The 27,623-nt window shown below is 29.5% G+C and overlaps 3 protein-coding genes and 1 long non-coding RNA gene across 7 annotated transcripts; 2 read left to right on the forward strand and 2 right to left on the reverse strand.

Moving 5' to 3' along the window:
- Nucleotides 1–6,667, forward strand: LOC111041439. The gene is made up of 2 exons (XR_002605327.1): nt 1–337; nt 6,525–6,667. It is a non-coding gene; the product is annotated as an uncharacterized LOC111041439 (long non-coding RNA).
- On the reverse strand, nt 6,622–24,628 carry LOC111041422 (mitochondrial genome maintenance exonuclease 1-like). The gene is made up of 6 exons (XM_022325689.1): nt 24,524–24,628; nt 12,827–13,119; nt 12,509–12,748; nt 7,842–8,055; nt 7,581–7,713; nt 6,622–6,794 (listed from the first exon to the last, which is right to left on the reverse strand). Exons 2-6 carry the CDS (start codon nt 13,059–13,061, stop codon nt 6,648–6,650), a joined length of 969 nt encoding a protein of 322 aa, XP_022181381.1. The 5' UTR covers nt 13,062–13,119; nt 24,524–24,628; the 3' UTR covers nt 6,622–6,647.
- LOC111041391 (disks large-associated protein 1-like) lies at nt 20,936–24,640 on the reverse strand. Of its 4 annotated transcripts, none has more exons than XM_022325669.1 (2): nt 24,520–24,612; nt 20,936–22,394 (listed from the first exon to the last, which is right to left on the reverse strand). In XM_022325669.1, exon 2 carries the CDS (start codon nt 22,342–22,344, stop codon nt 21,307–21,309), a length of 1,038 nt encoding a protein of 345 aa, XP_022181361.1. In that variant the 5' UTR covers nt 22,345–22,394; nt 24,520–24,612; the 3' UTR covers nt 20,936–21,306. The 4 variants fall into 4 exon arrangements, with proteins under 4 accessions (XP_022181361.1, XP_022181376.1, XP_022181368.1 ...); XM_022325684.1 differs by lacking the exon at nt 24,520–24,612 and adding an exon at nt 23,795–24,471; XM_022325676.1 differs by lacking the exon at nt 24,520–24,612 and adding an exon at nt 22,882–22,941.
- Nucleotides 24,641–25,376: 736 nt separating this feature from the next.
- LOC111041430 (RNA exonuclease 4) lies at nt 25,377–26,637 on the forward strand. Its single transcript, XM_022325702.1, has 2 exons — nt 25,377–25,635; nt 25,722–26,637. Exons 1-2 carry the CDS (start codon nt 25,516–25,518, stop codon nt 26,298–26,300), a joined length of 699 nt encoding a protein of 232 aa, XP_022181394.1. The 5' UTR covers nt 25,377–25,515; the 3' UTR covers nt 26,301–26,637.
- The last annotated feature ends 986 nt before the right edge of the window (nt 26,638–27,623 follow it).

Here is a 27,623-nt window from a genome sequence, read left to right on the forward strand (position 1 = left end):
TGATACGTACATCCACATTCGGTGGTCCAACGATGTTCGTGCACATCGACGCATACGGGTGTCGTTATTCTCTGCGCGCGAATAACGTCGTATAATATTACAATAACGACTAATCGTTGTTATTATTAATATTATACTTACATAATTATATTGCCATCTTCCTTTGTACACAGCTCAGCCTCGCCGACGATCTGCGAAACTTGAGCCAAGAGGAACGAAACATGGAGGCACTGTTGGAGGAAAGGATTCAACTGCTGCAGGACCGCATGAAAGCGATCACTGCGCAGCGAGAACAAATCGAACAAGCTAATCGCGGGCTAGAGGAAGAGCTCAACAAGTAAGTTGTGCACAAGCGCGCTTACACTCTTAAACAAGTATTTTTCTGAGTATTGAGGGATTATCCTGGTCAGGTAACCCAGTGATGACCAACCTTTTTTTTACCGAGGGCCATAGAAAAAATTCCTTAGCTGACCAAAAAATTTTAAATTTTTACTTTAAGTCCTAATAATTGAATATTTGAATAGTTGATATTGGTGGTGGATAAATTATAGCGTTCGTACAAAACGATAAATACAGTGTTGTTTCTATTATTAAACAACGTATAGGTAACGACGACAAAGCTGCGACACAGTTTCATGTCTGATTAACAATAAACGTACTATGTAATTGACAATAAGCAATAGAAAAAAAGGAAATACACTAATGAATATTTTATTTTGCATAAAGTCGTAGATAAATGTGAATTAATTTTATTTTTCAATTGTTATTTATTACTTTTACTGTTGGGCCCCTCTGATTTAACCCGTAACTGGACGTTGAAGTAAGTTACCATTCACAATACTGATTACGAATGGAAAAGGGTCATCACAACGAGGTATAGTAACAGATATGATTTTTTCAAGACCAATAGTTAGGTATTCGATAATTTATACATGATAACTAATGAGATGACATTTCGTAATTGAAAACTTTCAACAGCTAAGTAGTAGATAGATACACCCAGCTCGGTTCCCCTGTACTGACCGTTTGAATTTAACTCTTTGACCTTTGTGCCGGCTCAGTGTCCACTAGACGAGCATTTAAGCGACGATAACATGTTATGTAGGTAAGTAATATAGACGTCAAAGTAGCCGATAGAAATGAATAATAGTAGGTATATATTATATTATTATGCTCAATCGAAGAGAAAAAAACTACAGTTAAATTATTACAATTAATTGATCAACACAGATACGTTCGATAAGGATCACTTGGTTCTTTTCCCATACATAAATAACAAGCTATTTCAAAGTCGTATACATATAACATACTGCACGTTGTGTAGCATTCTTCCTAGCAATTTAATAAAAATGCTGCAGAGCCGATTACTACACTACACCGCCTAAGAATCAAATGTTTATTGAGTTTTGCGCAGTGCCGGGGCTAGGGGAGGACACAAATGGGACATATGTCCAGGGCCACCGCACTTGTTACAGGGCCCCGCAATTTTTAATGATCATCTTAATACCGTAAGACACATTGACATTTAAGTATTTTACATAATTACATTAACAAATTATAAATCTATTAATGCATTATTCTATATCTATACTAAACATCACACAATATGTATTATATTAATGAGGGTTCTAAAATTTCATGAAATTTAGTTTTTTATTATTATATTATCACATTATTGTTTGCAGACTTGCAATAAATCTTTAAAAATTAAAAACAAATTAGATGCCTCTCTTTGGCCCCTGTGGCATAGTTGAGATTAAAGATATAAATTATAATTTTTATAATTAAAATGTCTCTAAATTTATTGACTGGCTTTTGTGGTGTGACTACTGACTATAGATAACAGCTGATCACAATAGGAACTAAAATTAATTTATATACTTAAAATGAAATTAAAAATATAATAAATAATAATGCTTCAATCTAGTGATGATTTTGTCGAACATACCAAAAACAAAAAATTAAAAAACAAAATTAAAATATATTTTTCAATATTTCAAAGTGAAAATTTCATGTGAGATATTTCATACTCATAACCCTAATATTAATATCATTCCTATCACCAGTTATTTGGAAAAGGATGGTCTAAATCTAGCCAAAAAAATTAGCTTAATTTTAACTACAAAGTAAATCGTTGTCGAGTATAGAGAGTAATATTTTGACGAAACCCGTCGGATAAGATCCCTACAATAAATATTTATTATCTCAAAAGTTATTGTTTTCTCTGTTCTTTATTTGGAAATGATTTCCGCGTATTTCCGTACGTCCATATGGCAGTATTATAGAAGGAGTAGGAGCTATATTCTTAAAATACAGTGAAACTTCCATAAACGAAGTCGAATAAGCAGCAAAAAAAAATTCGTAGTAGGAGGAATTCGTTAAATAGAATTAATTATATTTTCAACTTTTTTTAAAAATTATATTGTATGTATATACTTATGTGTTGTATGTGTTATGTAAAAAAACAACATTAAATATAATATTACAGTTTAATTTAGTTTTTAATTTTATAATTCAAAAGAAATAATTAGTGAGTTTTGTTTCCTTATTATTTTTATAAATTGTACTTTTTTCATAAAAAGTTTCTATATCATTAAGTTTTAAAATACTGCAATAAAATTAATCAGTTTGCCTACCTTCGGTGTTTTATCTTTATCGGATCCATTGTTCATGTACAATTTCAGAACTATATGTTTAACATTTTATAGTGATAACATTTACAAAAACCAGTTTTTATCGAATAATTATTTCGTTATATAGAAACAACAGATTCGTTATTTGGAGATAAATTTTCGTGTATGAAGGTTCTAAAAAATAATTTGTTAAATAGAAAATTTTGTTAAATGAAATTTCGTTATATGGAAGTTTCACTGTATTTATTTAATCGGGAGCTAATAATTTGCACCAAATTAAAGATATGTAATTCACACCACTGCAGGTAGTTGAAAGTAGTGTTTGTAATTTGTACCAAAATAAAGGTATGTAATTTGTACCAAAATTATTATTTATTTGTACATTATTCTTCGATATCCTCGTTTGCGTCAAGGTTAGACGGACACGAATGATGATAATAATTTTTTGGGATTTTTCAACTTATCTGGTAATATTTTGACGACTAAATTTCAAATGTTTGCTGACTATTTGATTGATAATTATAGAGACAACAATTCATTATTTCCCCCGTATATTTGGGCAGTTTCATCATCGTCGTCTGCACTTACAACGAATGCATGTGAATCCTTTCACAGTAAATTTAACTCAGAATTGTATCATCCACACCCTCAAATTTTTAGTTTCATTTAAGTTCTAACAGATTTTCAAACAGATACGTACATAAAACTATCAAGTTAACATATAACTCTGCGAATAACTTCTCAAACATGTCAACGGACAAAACAAATTTAAGCTGCTTTAGACCAGTATAATAATAAATGTATTTAAAGAACTTCATTCATTGAATTAGTTGCATACAAATACAAAAAAAATTCAATTAACCAAAACAGTCGAAGCTCTAAAGTTATATTAGGATTATAGACATCTTTATCGAAATCTGTACTGTTTTTTTTTCAATTTTACATATAATTATTTTGATTGGCTAATTTTTTTTATATTCATAATTATACGATTTTATATAAACTTACAGCAATTTGTGTATAAGCTTAACCTTGTAAGTTGGTACTATCGAGATACTATCGAAAAAATAATCGATTTTAATTTTGGTGCGAATTACAATTTACAATTCCTATTTCTTATTACCTACGGATGGTGCAAATGACATATCTTTATTTTGGTGCAAATTACAAATGCATTTTAAAAAAATAGTGCAAATTACACATGTTGTATATATTTTGGGTCAATTTTGGTGCACATTGACTACAGCCGATAAATGTATGTTTATACTGTCTCCGTAGATACAGGGTGATTCACCAAGAAGTCTCACCCCCATTTTTTCCTTTAATAATGAATTTATTCAAATTCTGATTTTTGAAATTTCTATTACGTTGTTCACTATATTATACTCAAAGACCATACTTTCAAATTCTTGAATTTTTTAGTACTACTTAAAAAGTGTCCTGTGCCCTGTGGTGAACCCTCCTCTTTTACTGTAAATTAATTAGTGGATAATTTATTTGAGAATGTTGATGTCCAACAATAAAAATTCAAACGACTAATTTCTTGGCTATTAAAATGTTTGAATTTAGGATAATAGTCCTTAAAACTAGTTTTACATAAATATAAAAAAGACTTAAAATTGGATCTAGTATTTATTATACTTGGTATCTCCACAAAACACTCCTTAAGTAGTACAAAAAATCTCAAGAATTTGAAAATATGATCTTAATGTATATTTAAAAATTAAAAAATTAGATTTTGAATAACTGCATTATTGAAGGAGAAAAAGGGGTGAAAATGCTTGGTAAATCACCCTGTATATAGATAATGTCAAATTTACACCACACACAACTTTACAACTAGAACTGATCTCTAAACGTTGAATGATATTTTTTTCGAAATTAATTTTCCTGAATCAAGTAGGTAGCTTATAAAAATTAAAAACCTAATGTCGTCAGTTTCTAATAAAAACACAGATACCTACTATATTAATTAAACAGAACTATTGCTCAAACCTTCTTGAATCTTACAATTTATTATTTATCGCCTGTCTTTCTAAGCACATTATAAAGAATTAAATATAGAAACCAAGGAACTCACTCTACTGTATATGGTAGGTATCGTGTGTACCACTTCATTAAGAATGTCACTATAATGGATGTGTTAAATTTGAATTCAATAATAAATGATAAATCATTGAATACGAAAAACGTTACTGAGCGAAGACAGTTTGTATGCTTTTATTACTAAGTATATATTATTATTAATACGGTAGGTTGAATCTAATGCTATCAGAAACCCTACTCAAATAGTTAAAAATCGAAGAATTTGTACTGCTCTAAAAGATGACGATGAACAAGAAAATAAAAAAAACACACACATCATTGTAAAACCAATACATTCATCGCTCTGTTTAAAATCTAAGATTGATGTTTACTATAAAATCATACAACTTCGCTAAGGTATTCATCGTGGCAAACTTACATAAATAGCAATAGTACCGTAGAATTTCAGCAAGTACTGATAAATTGGTTCAATTACGATTCGCAAAGAACAGTGGGAATATAGAAAGAAAAAAGGAAACTGCGACATTGTGATATTGCTGTGGTACCGAGCTAACGAAAATAGCACAGACGTGACGGGATTTATTCGAAAGTCTAAAGCTTTTAGCTCCATTTAAAATCCCTCATTATTAAATTGATTCAATTCATATATTACAACAAATATGCAATACAAAATGCTAAATAGACAAATTCCTGAATGTCTACATTTGAATAATAACAAAAATTACGTTTTGAAAGTATCTAATACATTATACGTACCCTTATCCACCTTAATCTATCCTTTCATTTCTCATCATAAAATGTCTCTGGTGATTTTTTTACGCAACCAGAAACATTTGCACGATATTGGTTATGTTCCAGTTTCTTTAGGTATTTGCATTTTAGTGATTAAATTAATAAATAAAATAGGCAAATAGCTTTACTACACATCAACAAATGAAAATATTATAATATAACATCAAGTCTTCGATATTATAAAATTATTTTTACTGTAGATAATTTATTTTATATGCCTCACTGAAAAATGAAACAACTATAACATCCTTATATTATATTGATATGTGTGCATAAGCGACACCAACAAGTGAATCAAGACGTTAAAAATAAATAGAAATGATTTATTTGAATTATTAAATGTGTTGTTTTATTGAATCGACGACAAAGTAATTACTGAAAGGAAAATGTGCAAGGGTTGAGAACAAAGACTCTAGTATAAGCTCGTAGAGAGAATAACTAATAAAAAGATGAAAAACAAATATTTTATTAAAACGCATATCGTAAAATAAATAAATAAAACTGTAAAATATCTATTGTTGTTGGAGCAAACAATACATTTTGAATAATAGACTTTCCTTTAAATAAGAACTCAATTAAAAAATATTTTTTTAATTAACTTAGAAAAAACCATATTATTTACATAAATAAAAGTAATTTATATTACTAAGAATCCTTATAAATTACAGTACAATCATTAACTTAATCTTAATAAATAATATATATATACATAGGCAAACCGTTACCAAACACATTTCATGAAAAAAATAAATGTATAATACGGTAGGAACAAGTTATATGTGACAAAATAAAATTGTACTGTAAAAACCCTATTGTTCTTAAAAATATAAAAATATAATAAAAAAGATAATGAGCAAAAAAGAAAAGTATACTGTTTTATAAGTTTAATTTTTTTTTTTATATATAATTTAGTAAATAAATATTACGGTACATAACCATACTTACCATGCGGTTAATACATAATATCATAATATCACAATATTAAGAGATATTACTCAAATGAATATGAATAGGTTTTTCGTATTATTTATGTTTAATTTATTTTGTTTACAGGCTCAGTAAGAATTTTGTGAAAATAACGAACAATGTCAAAGTTACGGATGAAACAGAAGAAGAAAAAACGAATTAATCAGTTCCTTGATGTATTCAATTATATTAATTGAACTATAACAATAATTACTTAAAACTACTTTGAATTTGTTTGTATTTATTCAGTCTACCCACCCAAATCTTCCAATAATCGAGACACGCTTCTTTTGTCAGTTTAAAGACATTGGCCGGATGACCGTCACTATACGCGACGACTAGTAATCCTTCTTCAACCTAAATAAAATTGCATACTATATTAATAATTTTAAAAGCTTTTGAGACGGCAGCACGTCTTTATAATAATTAGTATTATCAAGATACGTATTTATATACGAGACCATCGTTGCTTAAATGTGGGACCTTCCAAAATATATTTCGTGTATACTGTGGGTATATATAATAACAAGTATATTACACAAAAACAATTTCCTCGTATACCTATAGTGTAAATATATAACTACGACGAAACTCAAATAACGAAAGCTCTGTTTACACCGTACACCGCCTATCTCCAATATCACAACCACCTTAAATTAAGGCTATTTTTTGGTCCCAGAGATTTTTTTCACCGTCCGAAAAACGTATCACGGAACACGCGTATAATATAGCGAGTAATCCACTAAATTTTCCCCGGGGCCCATAACTCACTCGAAAATAAAGTAGGTGTATCGTGTACATGGCGCGTATCATATATTCTATTATGCCAATAACAACAACACGCTCGAAACGAACTAAAAAAAAAGTTGCGTTTTATAATTAATGTGTTATAATAGTAAAAAAAAATAATAATAATAATAACGTCTGAACATGAACACAACTTTGTAAAACGCGAATTCGGACAAAATCATCATCATCCATTATTTTTTATGCATCAAAGTTTGAAAGTAAATGCGTATAATGAATCTATACAATATTATACATAATATAGTATAAACGTAATTAATTATCGGCGAAAAAAAAGCTTTTTTCCTAAAAATCTAAAAATAATTAATTCAATAAATATGAAGTACAATAATTTACCTTGAAGTCATAGGAAATGTCGTTATTCACAGCTCCCATATAAGCTGCCAATTGAATAGGCGCGTCGTACGTCGACTGCAAACTCGATTTATCACGTGACGATTTTTTCCATTCGATTACCACAGGAGTGTCTCTGTAAAACACGACAAGTTATAATTATTGCCGTTTAAGTATAATATGAAAATCGATTTGAGGTATGTACGTTAAAAATACCAGTTTTGTCAGTTTATATTACTGTATAGGTAATAACTATATCATTACTTGTAAAACGCAACGCAATCCACGATGCCTCTGTACGACAATCCGTCGTGTACGACCATTTTTTCCACCAGAATCGGTTTCGAAACGTTTTTTAAAACTGCATCCAAACTTTTCCAACAGTTTTCTACTTCAACGTAATGACTTACGTCCGGTTCGCAGCCGGTTAAATGCGACTGTATTTTACTATGCATAGCACTTCCCATGGCCATTAGTTCTAAAAATTGTATACAACGGTCAACGACTTATATACACCTATACTAATAGTATATATACGTAATAGAAACATTTCGCTCACAACACTTTTGTTTGCATAAGACTTGCTTTTATAATATGCTACAGGTAGGTATCTACAATAAATTATATACAAGACTATAATAAGAGGTCAGCCTATTTAAAGTTTCAGTCTTCTGACATAATATTTCTTAACGAAATATTATTTCTATTAAACTTTACACGAAATTATTTTTTTTTTAAACTTAATAAACTGCAAATAATCGAATAAAAATCTAATATCGCCATAAAAAAAAATATTTTAAAAACAAGTAAGGAAAGCGAGAGTGTAAAATTCCCGGCTTCTAAACGTATTTTAATACATATAAGTATATAACACTACCGGAATAAGCTATAATTCCAAATTATACAATTTAAAAATAATTATTTGGTATTATTTATATTTTGGTACCTATTTTTTAATATTGGCTTCAATTGAACTCATATTTTTTAATACAAGCTTCTGGCAAGTATGAATTTTCTTTGAATAAAACCACGGTTAAAATATCTTAACACAAACAGTCGTAACTATGATTACTGCAGGTAACTAACGGATGGAATATATGGAACAATGGGAATATATAAGGTGTTCTAGACTATTATGCTAAGAAACCTAAAAAGCGCAGATCACACCGTTATGGAGTAAAAAAAACTCAAACGATGACGGGCATATTTTAATATTTGGAATAATTAAAATCAATAGAATAAATAAAAAAAAGTATGATATCAGTTGAAATATTGGGGAAAAAATTATAATTAACAATTATAGAAGCTGTATATTCCATAATAAAACGTAACCCGCGTATATAGTCCATATTAACTAAAATAATTAATAACTGAATCAAAACCGGAAAAAAAGTTGCGGCATAAAACTCGTTGGTACCATAACTGACAATTTTATCCCGGTTCAGCCATAACAAGCCAAATAAATTCATTTTAATTTTTTTTTTTCTGTAAGCGTAGGACGGATATGGTTAGCATGCATTTGGCTGACAAAAATGAGCCACATAGCGGTGACACTTTGTGCTTGAGAAAAACAATGCGTTAAAAAATTCCACGGACTTCTCAATTTGTGCGCAAAACATTCCATTTCATATCTACAATTAAATGTCAGATGCGAGGAGGTACTGGAACCTAATCTATACCTATAACCTGAAGATTTATAAGGGTGGTGAATTTCTAACACAAGTAGAGAAATCATAGTCTGGGTTGGGGTTCTCATTTAATTATTTTTATTGTAACTTAGGTTAATCAATATTTTATTAAGAGTTCCTGGTACCGTGAAAAATTAAGTGTACATCGATTTTGTTGAGATTTCACTAAAAATTGTTATGGCGATAGTAATTATTATTTTAATTTTTAACTACTAACTACAAGTCTCGGAGAATTCATCTGAATTGCGCCTTTCTCGTCTAAGAATAATTAGTTGTAAATATAGAAGTACCCACGATAAATATTCTATATTCAAGTAGAATTCCAGTAAGAGCACTTTCCTGTATAGTAAGCAATTCTTGCACAATATAACGTACCTACTTATAACTAGGTAAGATCATTCAAAACGAATAACTTGACATAAATATATAATATGATTTGTATTTTTTCCATCGTTAAAATGTAATAACCACCCTATACAACTACAACTATAGTAGGTAGGTATACCGTATTTTGCAAAAACAGCATTTTATAGACTGTCCTACTAGCTATTATTTCAACTCTCAGATACTTCACCGTCGTGTACTTCCCAAATAAGTTCCGTTGGGAATAATCTCCATTTCCACGCCCCTTTTTTATGAGTCTTTTTTAAAGCCGTCGATACGATACCTGCTACAGCAGTTACAATTAAATTAAACGATTTTCCATTTGTGATTAAAACGGCTCACACCGCTGCGCAGATCGAATTATACTGCACTGAATAAAACATTGTAGAGATAGTTTTAGAACGCATATAATAATACCCATACTGATCGAGACATTCAAGAGTGCGCGCCCGTGTGTGTTATTCGTGGACATAATTATTGTACATATTAATATTTAATGCCCACCCGTGGCATTATATTTAATTTCGTCAAACAGCCCGATTAGCCGACGACTGCTGCAGACGTGTGACGCTGCAAACAAAAATAGTTTGATCAGAACTCGGAGCTCAATACGACTTTGTACAAACGACTATTAAAGCAAAATTATTATATATATGGTGATAATTAACAGAACTGGTATAACGGCTGGTAATGCATCATGACTATACATTTTTAAGCATATAGTACTATATGCACTTATTTTCATTGCGTAAACGAATTTGCATTTTCCCCGAAATTCAGTACTTGCCATTGGTACCTCGTTAGTTATTTAGATTGCATACATTTAACAGAAGTTACATCGCCATCGTGAATTAAATTCTGATTATGTGTTTATACCTATATACCTACTATTATTGTATATTATACAATAAGAGTACCAATATATATAGTTATGAGTGCGACTCCACTCAGAATTCACCCCAGTGGGTCAATACCCACACGACCACACCAGCGCTAAATTATAATAATGTTGAATAATAATGTGTATATTGGTTTGCTGTTTATTTAGGTGATCTGCAAAATTTTAACATAAAACCGCTTCAAGTAAGTGAAACCATATTCTGTACAACTATAGCCGCGAATCGCGATACTAACTGAACACTTTAAAATATCTGATCTTTAAATATTATAAAAGAGTCATCCAAATTCTAGGTTAAAAAATAATATTATTAATGAAACGATAAAAATTTTCTAACTTGGAAAAATAATGGACTGAAACAAAATATATACCGTAATCGTTCTTTCGAAAGCACAATATTAACTGTAAGAATTAATAGTGAATGTAATATAAAGGTATTAGGTACTGCAGTAAAACATTAATGACATACTTTGACGATTTATCACAAAAGTCTATAGTCAATTTTATTTTATTTTTAAATGGTTTCAATAGTTTAATTAAAAATATTGATATCAGATAACGTTATGGGTACTAAATACTAACTGCTAATATCATATAGGTACCATAATCATCATGGTTCTCGTGTGTTGACAAAATATTCATATAGTGTCTAAAATATACTACATTTTACATTATTTTTATTACACGGAATTAAATCATTCTGAAAAGCAAACTATATAGCTATTTAGTATAGTGCCGTGCAATATTCACCGGTGCATTATTATATTATGCCCGACAGTATATTAGATTTACGGCGTTAAATCGAATTTTCAAATAATAAAATTATTTTTTCATCCGATATCGGATCGAAAACAAAATATGTATTATTAAATATTCCGTGTATAGGTACTGTATATACTACGTATACATCTGTGAATGGATGCAATATAGAAGCAGTGGTGTAATTAGAAGGGGGATGAAATATATGGTTCTATCCCATTTGAGACGAGTTAACACAGTGTGATACAGGGTTGATTCTTTTAGCGACGAACACTTGTTATTTCAAAAACCTACTTGAAGTTCGAACATTTCATTACAAAATAACGATTTTCCAAATAGTATAGTTCAAGTATGAGTATTGTTTTTTATTTTTGTTCGACTGTATAGTAGAATAATAGAATTATTTATTGATCACCCACGTGGCCATTATTGTCAGTGGGTTCACAAACCAAAAACAAATGGCATGACATAATATTAAAATGTCCTGTATACTTACCTATAATTAACAAAAAATAAGGTTTGCAAAAAATGTAATACTTTTCCAAATAAGAAGTGATCAAAGTAAAAATAAAAAGATTACCGTGTATATTAATGTATTATAAACCTATAAATTATAATAACATATTTGTTTAAACTTAAAATAAAAAGTATCATATTATTAATGTTGAATCAATTTGTCTCTATAGTTATTTTAATCGCGCGAAAGACATACCACGTGTGTATTTTAGATACGGCCCGACGGACGGTGTGATTTTATGACGTCACGCGTAAAACGCGACTTATATTTAAACACGGAAGCAATTGTCCGACAACAATTTTGAGAGCATCAAAATTATTCTTTTTTAAAGTACTACATTTTCACACAATAAAAAAAAATCATTTTTTTTTTAGTTGCATAGTCCTTTAAAATATAAACCGTGTACTTATACTTTTATACAACTAAGTTGGTATATATTTTAATCTCTAGCATTTTTCTGTTTCGCCGTTAATAGAAATATAAAACTATTTATATTATTATAAAAGACATTTTCCGAATTTTATATAAGCCGCCAATAAAATGTTTTTCTTTTCGTTCGACTACACAATAGTAGAAGCATTAATTCGGATGTATAGTACTTAAGTATAGCAGAAGCAGATACCATATTATATTATTTTTTTAACCATAAAAAAGTTTAGTTGCTTTTTTAAAACACAAATGTTACCTCTGCTATATTTATTAAAACCGTCTTCTCCCAGCTTTTCAATCATACTCTTTTTCCAATTTTCTAAAGCTGCTTTTGACTTCTCTGACATTGTGGTAATAAGAATGTTTGTTACTGAAGGTATATCACGTTTGGGGGTTTCGTGAATAATCATTTCGGAAGGCAATTCGGCGGTGAGCTTACTGTAGTATTCTTGGTTTAAATACTGCTTTGAATCATTCACCATACTATTGATACCATCTAAAAATTACATTGTATAACGGTAAGATAAACATTCAAATTAAAATGATGTGTTTATAGACGGCAAGCTCTGGGTACCTTCCAACGTCGGTTTGATCTGTGACTTCAATCGATTAAGATAATTATTTTCTTTTTCCTTTTCGTCGCCCACGATTTTGTCTGCAAGTTTCAAACGGTGTTTTCGCGTTTTGTTCGTTTCTAACAGATCGCCGAATAACTGTTTGGTATCTTTATTCATCTTTTTAAACACTGTGCCCAGATCTTTTTTACAATTGGTCGATTTAAAACGTAACAAAGTCCATATTCCAATCATATTGAAGCCGATATAGTTATTTACAAACGTATAGGTATAGTGTCTAGGAATACAGCACCTACATAACCAATTAAAACAACAAAAATATTAAAATAATTATAACAGTAACAATACAATTTTTTTTTTATACGCCTGTGCTAAGTTTATTAGAGTTTCTAAAATACATAACATTTTAAAGATTTATACCAAATATTTTAAGTATGTTACTGAAAAGTGAAAGGCTTAACAATTTAATAAATTATTATAGTTTATAACATAATTATTAATAATCACAACAGATAAGACCTATTAAATTGTCGAGTTATAATAGTTTATACTGAGAGGCTCAAATAAAAAAAAAAAATTTAAAAAGATCCATTAATATTTAAAATTCATTGCATTTTATTATTGGGACTAAAGGGTCGAGGAAACAAAAAAGTTGTAAAAAGAGCATCGGAAACAAAAGCAAATCGTATCTTTTTTTTGTCATAATTAATTAAATTCTGTTCTTTTGTTTGACGTAATGACATTCCGTGTCAAAACTTACTATAAAAATGAAAAATTCAAATAACTTAAAACTTGAAATTATCTATGTATCATATCCGTTATACTCTCCCCTCTATAGAACGTCCAAGGTAAAGTAACGTAGATTAAAATAATATTATATATATTTTTATTTTTTAAATTAAATTTGACGGACAAAATATGCCTGAGATACCTAGTTACCTATATATAGTTTGAAAGTATTATAAACAATTTTTAACATTTTAAGTCTTAAGTACTTCTACAGCGAAGTTGACATTTTCTCAACGTTTTATCTTTTAAGTAGGTTAGATTAGGTTATAAAATATATTTGATATTTATCAAATAAATCGGATGAAAAGTAACACACATAAATTATTTCAAAAACTATTAAAATTTTTTTTTAGATTTAAAGTCGTTGAAAACAATATTATTAAATACTATTTTTTGTAATTCACAATTTTTTAATTTTTACTTTTTTAGTGCATTTTTAATTCCTTGTTCCAGAGTGAGAATATTTTTTGGAGAATTTCGATACATACAAATTTAATTTCAGACGGACACATAGTTCATGAGTTATATGTGATAAACTATACGTCTTGTCCGAAATTTGATTTTTATAGATATTAATACTCCGAATAATATTCCACCTACTTCAGAATATGAAATTATAAATGTATGTTGCCATTCAAAATCAAAATAAATTTTGTTACAGATGTTGCAAAAGAAATATGTTCAACTGTTCAAGAACATTAGTGTTTTCTGAAATAATGTGTGTCTTTCATTAGATGCAGGTATTACCCCGCAGACTGTAGGTATTTATGATTGTACATACCTAAGCTTGGTGAATTTAGAAACTACGAGTATAATCAAATCTATAGGAATGTAAGTGATTTACAATTACATTATACCAAACATTTTTTTAAAACAATAATTTGTAGTTAATATAAATTATGTAACTACATATTTTATTACACAATTCAAATGTTCCACACCTATGATTTGCTATTAGAAACCAGAACTGTTATTATTTTAATTTATGCATCGTTACTTTTAAATGTTATAACTCATAACACTCAGTCTAGAAAACAACATTAATAAATGCATGTAATTGGACCAGACTACTATTAGCACTTACTACTTAGGTACCTAGTGATAATATAAATGATGTACTTTTAAATTACCTATCAATATTCGATACATTTTTGAAACGTTTTTATCTATAACTTATAACTTATTGATAAATTTACCCGATTTAATAACATTTAAAACTATAAATATGCGCGCTACATAAAATATAACTACCAATGCCGTAAAATATGCGTCAAGATAATGCGCAATTATGTAAACCTTACTTCTTGCTGGTTATTAAGAAATGCAAACAAAGAAAAATAAAACAAAACAAACCACCTCGAAAAATGCTGTACGAAGATGATTTTTGGAAAAAATGTATATAATAAACACTGACAACAATTGTTTAGCTAAAAAAAGTAACTGAGAACTACTAGTTACCATAAATAAGACATATACTCATATATTTATATTATAACAAAATGAATCATTCCACGAGGAGAGCTGATTTTTAGTTATCATAGTTTTGTAATAAACAAGGTAATCAAGATTATCCCTTGACAGTCATTCATCCGATCGGCAGTTACCCCTATATATTAAATAATATTTAAGTCGTTTTAAAAATTAAAAATACAAAAAATAATTTCACTATACAAATCACATAGGAACTAGAAAGTGTCATTAATGGGTGGCCCCTTTCATCAAAATAATGTTAACCAGTCATATTTGTTACTCTTAACGTATATTCGTATTGTATCAAATGACACCAACAGTAAATTGCTCATAAAAATAATAGTTAAAAACAAACTATACAAATAATGTACAAAAAAAATAAAAATCCAGACTCTAATTATTATTATGGAAGGTACTATAGTTGTATTTCATACGCACGATATATGTTCCTTGTGCTGAGCTTTATCGGCTATTTCAGGTTATTAATCATAAATATTGGAAATTGGTATACTCGTAAATTATATGTATATGTATCATACTCCATCTATAGGTGCCTCCTAATACCTATATAATTTCAATAATATTTCATTTACAGTAAATTTAAGAAACATTGTTGAGGGTAGATATAATATGTTATCAATTGTATTTACCTACATAATATGTATACAACTGCAATAATTATGGTCAATAATAAATGATTTAGACTTTTGCAGGACCTTGCATACCCAAATATATGCGATTATTATTACTTTTGTTATTATTTTTTTTTTATTGTTTATTTTAAAATTAAAAGCAGACAAATCTACACACAAATACGTTATACCAGTTCTAAATAATGTATTTTTTCCACATCATGATCAGGCTACAACATATTATATTATTCATTTTGTGTGCACATGAATCGCATCGATAATTTTTTTTTAAGTTAATATTGTTTTAACCTCGTTGGTATTGCAGACACATACATAAATTATGAATGTACATGCACGTCATTACTCATTCAAATGGGCATATTAGTATATAACCTACTTACTATACATATGATATAGGTACTTATGAATTAATTATAATATAATATAGGTTAATTAATGACATATAATACCTATATTAAATACCTTCAACCTATTAAGACTATAATTTGTGATTAATTTATAGCCTAGAAGTAATAAAAAAACGAACATTAAATTATTTTTTTGTTCGTCACAAATTCGATATAATGTTGTTTCCGTGGTACGAGTAAGTTACCTATAATTAAGTTAAAATGTTGAAACAAACAAAAACTATATTTTTTTTTAACAATGGCTAAAAACCGTATTAAAAATTATCAAAGGCAACATAAAAATTATTCACTTTTTTTACTCTAGTCATTCAATGTTTTATGCCTAATAGGTAGGTAAGTAGGTAACTATTAATTTATTTTTGTACGACAAACATGTTCAATAGACTGCAATGTACAGAAAAACTACAATATTAACACCGTAGATTATACACTGCAGAGTGTAGTTGTGCGTAATAATTTCAGAAATACTGGTTACACATCAACAAACATTAAGAGCACAGTAATGTTCTTGTTAGGTATATGGATTAGGTTTATAATGTGTTGGTTTTTTATGTACATTATACATTTCTGACGCGGGTTGCACAAAATCTCTTTGCGGGCCGAAGGTTACCGACCCCTGATCTATATAGCCGTAGTGTTACTCGTAGGTAACTGTTAGTTGAATACAATATCTATACCATCCGTATTTTTTCGCTCGATCGAGGGCATCAGGTTCACAGGTGGGTACATAAATTATAATAGGTACGTAATAGTATTTCGGACACGCGAATAATATAATTTCAATCATTAAAAAACGATTTTAACAGAACATAATCGTAACATGTCTCGAAGTGGAAGTAGGTAGGAACCTATTTACGATTTTGGAGATGAGGTTAATTCGCGGCCAATAGGTAGGTGTTATCCGACAGCTTATACACCACACATTAAACTCGTAATAAATTATGTTTTGAGTTTTCCAATAAATATCATTTTTTTGTTTTTCGCCTACGAAAACATTTCAGTGACGTACCTATCTATATACATATTATTATGGATAATGGATGTAACATTATTATGTTGGTATCTGGTAAACCACTAATATCGTCGGACGTCGGTCTTATGGTGTTTACGCCGCCGACGCAATTATTACGATGTACAGTACCTATACAGAGAATATAATATCAAAAACATCTGACGATTTACCTACCTACCTATTTTATAGTACCAAATTTTCATGTAAAACTCCGAGATACACACTGTACGGCAGTGCAGGTACAGAGGAGAGGGTCCGTTCGCCCACCAGTCCAATTAAACTGAATTTTTTCGCCACATTCAACATTTACAATACGAGCATAATCAACACTGACCAATTCAATGCATTATATTATATAAAATCGTGATGGCCCGCACATGTCGTAGAATTTTGTGAATACGTATTATTCTAAGCGCGATGCTGGCCAACCCCTGTAAGTAGTACGTATGAAAGGTCGTTCTCGGGGTTGTGATGGGTCATATCAACCACATTATGTTTTGAGAGTAGCTATACAGGAGTAGATGTATCGAGTTTTTTTGGTTGAAATATACTATCAAGTTTTACACAAACAAAGCCTTAACACTGGCTGTACTCATTACAGGAAAGAAAATAAAAGTGGTGAAGTTTACATTAGACTTTTTCATTACCTTTTCGTATAACCGGTTTTTGGTGGAGTTTACAATCGTCCGTTACACGTGGGCGAGTGAGTTGATTTCTTTGAGAGATATAATAATATATCTATAGATACCTAATCAAGATTTTTAATATATCTTTATTATCTATGCATATATATTATGTAATTAATACTATACCCTACTGTGAATACCGGTGGCGCCGATCACCTAATTTATGTATGTCATGTCATATTTTTTAGATGAGGTGGCACACCGTAACTCGTAAGGTACTGCATCCAGAATTTAAGTTAAAACGGAAAAATAATTATTAAACATCGCATTACCTATTATATGTAAGTGATTTGATTTGAATCTGATGGTTGAATTAAAAAAATGGTGGGGGGCATGATATACGATGTCATAGTATATTTAAAACACTCCTGCGCCACTGGCGAGTACCACACAATTAATATACTTATTTGAACGTATGTCGACCTATCGGAAAAGTGCTCTGAAAAGATCAGGTGAGGCAAATCGTTTCGTTAAAAAAAAAATAATAAGTACATATAACTGAATTGTAAAAATTCCATGATTATGTAACATTTTTTTTGCAATTTTTACTATTGAACCTATACACCTTAATATAAAATTGCTACTTATGCAGTTATTCCATACAACAATAAATTATGAGTTTCATCGTTAGCCAATCTAATTGCATCTGTTTTGCATTAACTAAAATAAATTCAATATTATAAATTATAATATAGAAACATCAATTAAATATAAAGATTTTGTGACATTATAATTTTTGAATCTCAAGACGATTGACGTGTGTATCATCTGGGAGGGGTCCCCCCCCCCCGAAATTAATTTCTAGTTGCGGCTTTGGTGTGTATGATGTACCTAAATGTGTTTACAAGTTTGTTTTATAAGTAGTTACTTATTTACGTCTGTAATTGTTTTTAACTTCGCCAGACATAATTTAATGAATTTATGCTCTGAAAGTTATTATTTCTTCTTCAATGTTTAGATAGCTATAATAATATAAGGTATTTATTTTATACTTACATAATATTATCTATGTAATTACCTACGTATAGAAAGTACAAACGACAGAAGTATAATATATACCTAATAATAATGTATTTTTTCGCCAACTAAAAAAATAAATACTATAAAATACTATAAAGAATATAATATGTTTCAATTCAAAACATGGGTGTTATAAGTATAATTTATGTCATCGTAAATTATCTTAAGACAACTTCTGACTTTGAGTTTCAACAATCATTGAAAAATTGAAAAATGCTAATATTATTGTGTATTTGTGTTAATAAGCAGGAAAAAAATCCCTAACAGTGGGTATCAACATTTTTAGTTGTAAATTGTTAATACGTCGTAGATACCTACAATCAACCAAACTATAATGTTTAACGTAGTTATATAATTAACATATTTATAAAACGTAAGACTAATTTTTGAATAATCAAACATCAAGTAAAGGAATAATTCAGAATAAAATATAAATCAATCATGTATAAAGTACAACTCGTATTCACTCAAATATGTGTCATAATACCTATATAATGCATTAATACCATAATATTAAAATTATATAAAATTGGAAAAATATACATTTGAGAACACATTAACAATATATATATATATATAATAATAATATACACTATACAATATGTAAATTAAATTCAAATATATAAAGAATGTGAGTCAAAATGCGTGTTTAAAATTTTTTTTTGTACTCGTGTATTTTTAACTTGAACTACAATATTTTAACCAGTGTAGACAGGCTTTTACAATTAAAGTAACTCTTATATATTATATATAAGGAGGGTGTTAACAGAGTTGGGCCAAAAAATCTATAATTAAACAATGATTATTAGGATTAAGCATTGTTTAAAAGAATTAAATTATCTCTTCATTGCAATGAATATGCATTTATTCAAATATTGTCAATACTATATGGATTTAGATATTATTACAAATTTTAAAACTATTTCACAATTAAAAATGGTGAATACCGCTCTGCTGTATGGTATGTTAGAATGACATTGTAACAGATGGTGTTAAATTTTAATTCAATGATATATATCCAAAAAGTAGTAACAAATAGTATCCAAAAACGTTTCTGAGAAGAGGCGGTAGAAAACGGTTTGTCAAAAAACTGGTTTTACATAGAAATCCACATTTCCCTTAATTTTTTGTTTGTTTCTCCCAATTATTTTGAAAACTGCTTTGAATGTTCTAATTTAACTTCTCACAAGTATCAACTAGTTTCACTTTCCCATCAGAAAAGATGCTGAAATTAAAAATCAAAGCATTATTTCTACTAGGAAAAATGTTTGGTCAGAAAAAAAACACACATATTTGTAAAATCAATACATTCATAGCTCCACTGAAAATCTAAAACCAATACTAAACAAAATTAATCATGGACTATGATTGAAATTTTGATCAAGTATAATTAATTTAACTTTCAAATTTTTTTTTATAATTAACTTATAATCATTTTATCATGTTAATCCTTTATATTTGTATCGACAAATTAAACAATTGCATATGTATTGAAATACATCGATTTAAAATAGGTATTATAGGTAAATTTAATCTTTTTAAGATTTTAATCATTAGTTAATTATAGTTTTTCCCCAACGCTAAGTCCCTGTCAATAACTTTATTTAAAAAAAAATTTAATTGAGTAATAAAGCCACAAATATATTTAATATTGTTATGATTAACACATAGTTAACATATAATTAAAAATATAGTTCACCTCAACTCAAAATAAAAAAACTTAAGTGTTAATTTGTACTGTACTTCATATTCTGAAACAGCCAACTATATGACTATATGACTTAGCCTTATGGATAATTTAAATAAGACTTTTAAAAGACAAATTATTCATTTCCAATAAGTAGGTATCTGCTGATTATAATATATACATCCGTTTGGACATCTGGCAAGAGGAAAGGAGGTAGATAAAATAAAGGAGTATACTATTAGAAGGGTAGGAATTAAAATTACTTATGTTATGTTAAATACTCTAGTATATTGGATAAGAAAATAACTTATACACAAAATATTATTGTAAATAACATACTTGGGTAAATAAATATTGAGCAAAACAAATTATAAATAATACAAAACTGTTTTAATTAATTCAATTTTAGTTATTTTGTTCATATAAAATTTTAATTTAGAAATTTGTCTTAGTTGTTATTTCTTATTCTATGGTTTGGTTAAACCAAAATACAAAATTTATATTAACTATAAGTGCACTTGTTTAAAAAAGTTAAAAATACTCATCAACATAAATAATCATAATGTATTAACAATAATACAATATGTTTTAAATTTTGATAAAATTTGTTTAAAAATGTAAAATAATGGTTTACAATAATGCAAGTGACATAATATACAAAATATATATAAATTAAAAAGTTAAACAATTACTAATTAAATATTATAATACTCATTAACACATAATATTACAGTATAATCTCTACACACTTAAAGTTAAAAAAATATAATATCATCACTTTTTAAGTTTTTCATTGCCTTGCGTTGATCTTCAATTGCTTTTCTTCTAGCCGCGTCATATTTTGAATTTAAAACAACAGGTTTTTTTATTTTCGTTTTTACTTTAATTGTTTTGATAGGTATCTCTTTATTTTTGTTTTCGTCTTCGTCATCAGGCCAACCTTTATTACTTATATCAATAATTTCTCGCATTTCAGTTTTAACCTGCTCAACTTGTATTTTGACCATATCCCAAAACCCTTCTAAATCATTGTTTTTGGGTCTGGATAAATCATTGAGTGCACAGGATATATTACTTTCACATAAGCCAAGGAATTGTTGAATTTTTTTGGACATTAACAGATTTGATTTACCAACGATAGCTTGAATACGAGCTTGGCCATTTTCAGGAGCCATTGGTAACAAGCATTCTACCTGCGATATTAATTTTCTTATTGTATCACATTCTAAGCTAACTAATTTAATAAAGTAGTTGCCACCATTAACTTCTACATCACTACCATTGGTGATTTGTGAAGGTTTAATTTTTGGGGGTGGTGAATTATTATTTATTACTAATTTTGCCCGGAATTGGGGGTTGAGCAATTTTAACACAGGCAAATCATGTCTGTCAGGTGTATGTTCTCTATGTATTACAGTTGATTTAGGAATGTTGTTCAATCTTTTTTCCTTTGGCGACACTTTAACACTAGAACCGTAAAGTCTTTGAATTGTGTTTACAACTACGGAATTAGCTGATTCAGTCCTATAATCAACGGTATCAGTAATTGAACATTTCGTCATAATATGTTGGTCTTCCATATTACTATTAACCGTGCGTACATTGATAGGACTACAATCTCTAGATCGACTCTCGCGTTTCTTGCTATCGTACTGTGTTAAGGATGATGTATAACCATTTATAGATCTAGATATGTTGACATATGATGGTGACTTTACCTTGAAAGGTGGTTTTTTGCAATTTCGGATAGAATCGTCAATATAGCGGTCATCTGTTGCGTCTCTGGTACTCATCACTGTCAATAGAGCACACTGGTTTAATCACTTGAACAGCTTCATTGTTCCTGTTGAATTCACACAATTAAAATACCTTAGAAAAATGTATTTTCTGATACTTAAAATAATTGATAGATAAGATAGCCAGGTAGGTACTATATAATAATATAATACTGTTAAAATCTCTAGAGAAACGATAGGTTACTGCAATACTGAATAAATCAGAACAAAATCATCCAAAGATTGATAAAAATATTGCAAAAAATTGAACCAAAAATGTTGTCCTTACAACCCTACATAAATTAATGAGTACAACAAATTTTATGATTTCATTTATTATTTAAATAAATACTCAAAAAAATGCTGTATGTAGTCAAGTATTATGCATACTTAATGTTAATACTATCCACTTAAGATAATTTTAAATAAATATTTTATTAGAAAAGTATTTGTTTGTACATGATTTATTAATCATAAAATATTGTATTACTATTTTAAAAGAAACTTATTAAATTCTTCTTATGATCAAAATGCAAATGTATCACAGGAACTTACGTTGAAATATTCTTCGTATAGTCTGATATCTTTAATTTTTTTCAAGTTAATTTGGTACTTCTAAAAAATAATATGAAATGGATAACTATAAAAATTACGCTTTTCTTTTCTTAGAACTTGAAAGTTATGTTGAAACACTAAATAACAAATAATTATACTAGTTGACAGAAGGTATATTTTAAAACCTTTGATTGAGATTTCAACAAAATTATCTTTTTGAAACAAGATTGCTCTAAAACAGATACAGTGTTTAGAGCACTCTTCTTTAAGTGATAAACTATTAGGTAAAACAAAAAAACTTGAAATAGTAGGTTATGTATAAAATACAAAATCAACTACATTATAACAAAATAATCAAATAATTTGGTTAATTTTTAAATATTGACTCATTAGAACATTGAAAATAAGACAAGTAGTGTTTAGGTACATGAAAAATGTAATTAAGATAAACAAATGGCAGTTAGTTCATATAAGATTTGTTAATTCCAGTGTTATTCTTTTATTATTTAATATACCTAACCACAAATATACATAATTTTAAAAATGGATCGACAACATTTTTATATTTATTTACCACTTATTTTTTTTTTTTTAATTATAATTGAAGTTCACGAACAATATGAATGTCATATAATATGTAAAGCGTAAACACATCTTGCTACAATGTAATTTTGAGAAGCTTATTAATAATAGGTAATACCCATAGATGAATCATGTATGTTTTATTTATGTGATGGGCCGTAGACGGTGGTAAATAAAAAAAGTTTTTTGAAAAAAAGGTTATACCTTCCATATAGTCTTACATCAACAAAACCAAATTTAAATAGAACAAAAACAAAGTAGTATCGAATTTAATAGTCTTGTGAGAATTCAAACAACAATAACAGCGCATTGAACAACCGGCAAACATTACCTATATAACGATGAGCATACTGAATGGCAGTGTTGAAAATATAGCTTCGGATAGTCCCTCGACAAAGGGTGAAATGCGAAATTTTTTTTTCACCAAAAACAATACCCATAATACTTAGCGGGTAAGAGCAGTATCACAACTTACAAGATTGCAAAACACATGACGTTCATAATGTGTGGGAGGGAGGTAGTGGACCGTGAAAGTTGGCTTTGTTGACATGACACACAACACCCCCCAAGGGGCATCATTACCTTGGAGCCCACAAACAGTTGCAGTATTGGACGACAACCGTCGCAATAATAGTAACTGACAACTGCACAGTGCACACAATAGACGACGAGCCACCGGGAAATTGATTACGTAAAAGTCTCCCTCGAGGCAATCGACCGAATGATCTATTATTACGAGACACGAGTAGGTACAATGATTTATTGTGTACACTGTGGCAGTGGCTATTATAGAAACCTAACTATTGTGTAGATACGTAAATAAGACTGCCACATGTGTCCATGTGTGTGTGTGTAGGTAGGTAACAATATTCGGACGGCAATTAATTATAATATTTAGGAAGGAGTACTTAGGTAGAAATGAAAAAATAAATCGACGAAAGTAAAATGGGGCGACTGTGAACCGGGACATTTGAGTCCACAGCCTTGAAAGTTGAAACGAGAACGCACTAACGCAGACTTGGGTAGTTGCTAGTCGGGTACATATTAATCTAGGACGTACTTACTTAAATTTCGGCGACGACGAGCCACGAACACGACTTTTCCCCGAAACTGAGAGTATTGAGATTTGATTTTAGTCGGCAAAATCGGCAAATTAGTATTCGGTCTTGGCGTGTGATAAATAAAAGACCGACTACTATCCGTCAACTATTACTGTACGACGGACGACGAGTGACAACGACAACGATTCAGTAACGACTCGTGACTCGTGAGTGGCGACTGGCGACTGGCGAGTCACGATTTCGCGAATCGGTACTGTCCGATAATAAATAATAACAATATTATCGTTATTCACTGTATTTAAATTTGCGGCGATGACGGCAACGACTTATCGTCAATCGTCATCGTCATTATTATTATTATTATTATTATTATTATCGCAACCGATTTAATTATTATGATTGTTATATTATTTTTAAAAGACACCTCAAATTTAACCTAAAATAGATAATACGAAATTCCTACACATTCATTCCTATGATTATTGTTCAGTCTTGGTATTTGGAGGTTATGTTGTTTCCGTTCTGGTCCAACCGTCGTGTTCGTTAATTTTATATACCTACTCAATTTTCTACTTCATTCCTTCCAAAATATCGTTTTCGTGTATTCGATTTGTGATTCCCCCCGAATCTCAACAATTATAGTATTATTAACTACCCGTGGGCCGCGGTACTCAGTTATAGTTAATGAAGTGTGGTCCGAAACTCTAAAGTATTCCCGACAAAACCCACTACGACCGTGGAGGGTCTGTGTTATCACTATAAAATTATTCAATTTTATTTTTTTATATTTTATCCGTCGTGGGCGTCGTGTAGTTCATGTTTACTCTTATCAACGACGTCGTATCTGGCCGGCCAGATCCCGGTTACTTACTCCGTGCCCCGTGGCTCCGGTAGTCACTAGTGCGGTACATCCCCGATCCTGTGGCCTGCAGGACATCGTGTTATTCTATGCTTTTTGTCTATTATTTATTAGCCAATATTACAGCTGAGAATGGACAAAAACGTCGCATCGGCGGTTCATAAGAACGCCAACGGTGCCAACAATTGGTTAAAGTTTACAAACGCTTCACCGCCGCCCACTAGTAATTTAAACAACAATGCCGTCGTGCAGGTAATTTAACCAGAGCATCTGTGGTTTTAGTCCTGTGAGTGTAGTTGACTCACTGTGTGCTTATCTACCCCTTGTTTTTGTTTCAGAAGGAAAAAAAAGATATTGAAGTTGTAGCGATCGACTGCGAAATGGTCGGCATACATCCTGATGGACAGGGAAACATGTTGGCTCGTGTTTCAATTGTTAACTCTAAAGGTGAAACTATTTATGACAAGTTTGTGAAGCCCACAGCGCCAGTGACGGATTATCGTACGCCGGTGAGTGGCATTCGACCTGAAGATATTGCACACGGGGAGGTATTTACCAAAGTTAAAAAAGAAGTCACACAAATACTCAAAAACAAATTATTGGTAGGACATGCATTAGAACATGATTTGAGGGTATTGAGGATTTCACACCCCAAACATATGATTAGAGACACCTCAACTTATTGGCAATTCAAACAATTGACAGAGGGTCGAACCCCAGGTCTGAAACGATTGACATTACATTTTCTTGGAGCTAGCATACAGGAAGGAGAACACAGTTCCGTTCAAGACGCCAAGGCAGCACTACAGTTATACATGCTAGCTCGTAAAGATTGGGAATTACTTTTAAAAAAGAGAAGAAGCCGCCCCAGAAATGGGAATAAACCACATAATGGATCACATGGAAAACATAAATAATAGTTTTTTTACATTAAAATCTTTGTAATTAAAGTTTTATTTTGAATTATGATAAGACTGTTTTTGAGATTATTTTACTTGTAAAAAATTTAAATTGTTGTTTTATACATTTTGTTGGTTAAGTATGTAATACTTTGAACTTATTTCTCCTAAAATATAATGTTATTTCAATAGAAACCCATTAATAGTATTATTTTAATCTTGATATCTCTAATACATAAGAGAATCTGGATTATATCAGTTGTTATGTGAGAATATTGTTCTTATATTGTATTTAGGCAAATCACTAAAAGGGTAATTTTGTTATTCCAAATAAAAAACACAAAAAATGTAAAAACAATGTAATGAATGATTAATCACTAAATTTACCTGAATTCAATGTTTCAAAAATGTAATCAAAATCCTGTCATGTAATTTATCTAAAACAAAATTAATAAATTTAAGTAGGTTTTTATTTTTTATACCATATTTGTTAACACTTAATTAATATCTGTATATCTTATATTTTGAAAGCACGAATAAAAAAAACTGCTTGTTATTTTATTGTAAAATACTAGGTATAAAGTAAATTAGGTTAGATATTTTTGTAAAAGGTTTTGGTATCCAAAATAATATTCTTGTAACGCACATTGTTTCCTATTTTCGTGTTGTTTACCTGTTACCCACTTTAAAAATAGTATATACCGACTACTGACTATACCCTATTTAATTTAAGAAACATATTTGGCAACCAACTTGTGCAACTGGTAGTAAACTCTGTGTCCTGTGATAGACTTGTTTTGATCGACCTCTTCCTGATGGAGACTGGTTGTTGTAGTGTAAGCTCTTAGACACAAATAGAGTTTATGTCTAATGCAGAGGTTCTCACTAATGTTTTAGAAAGGGCTAAATATAACTTTTGAAAGTGACTAGCGAGTAGCATACATTTTTAATAATAATAATTAAAAATTGACTACTGCTCACTTTATTTAATGGAAAATAATAAAATGAGACAGGACATTTTGTTAGGAAATCCGAAATGGTGCTGTAGAAAAAACATAAATTGTATAAATTTTTTTCTTGAACTCTTATTAATATAATTTTAGAGTCAATTCATAGTTTATTTTATACAAATCATTCATACTATTATCAGAGTTTTTTAAATAGATATTGATATATTTTTATTTGGTTTTTGATTAATTTTGATTTCTCAATTTCATTTTTATAGGAGTGATAAGACCAGAATCAATTCCAACTATTACAGGACAACCGTCTGCACATATGGAAATCAAATTTTGCCAATCTATTTTATTTTTTGAATGTAGAAATTGTTTTAATATAATC

The sequence above is a fragment of the Myzus persicae genome, unplaced genomic scaffold (assembly GCF_001856785.1).
Source record: "Myzus persicae strain clone G006 unplaced genomic scaffold, MPER_G0061.0, whole genome shotgun sequence".
Lineage (NCBI taxonomy): Eukaryota > Metazoa > Arthropoda > Insecta > Hemiptera > Aphididae > Myzus > Myzus persicae.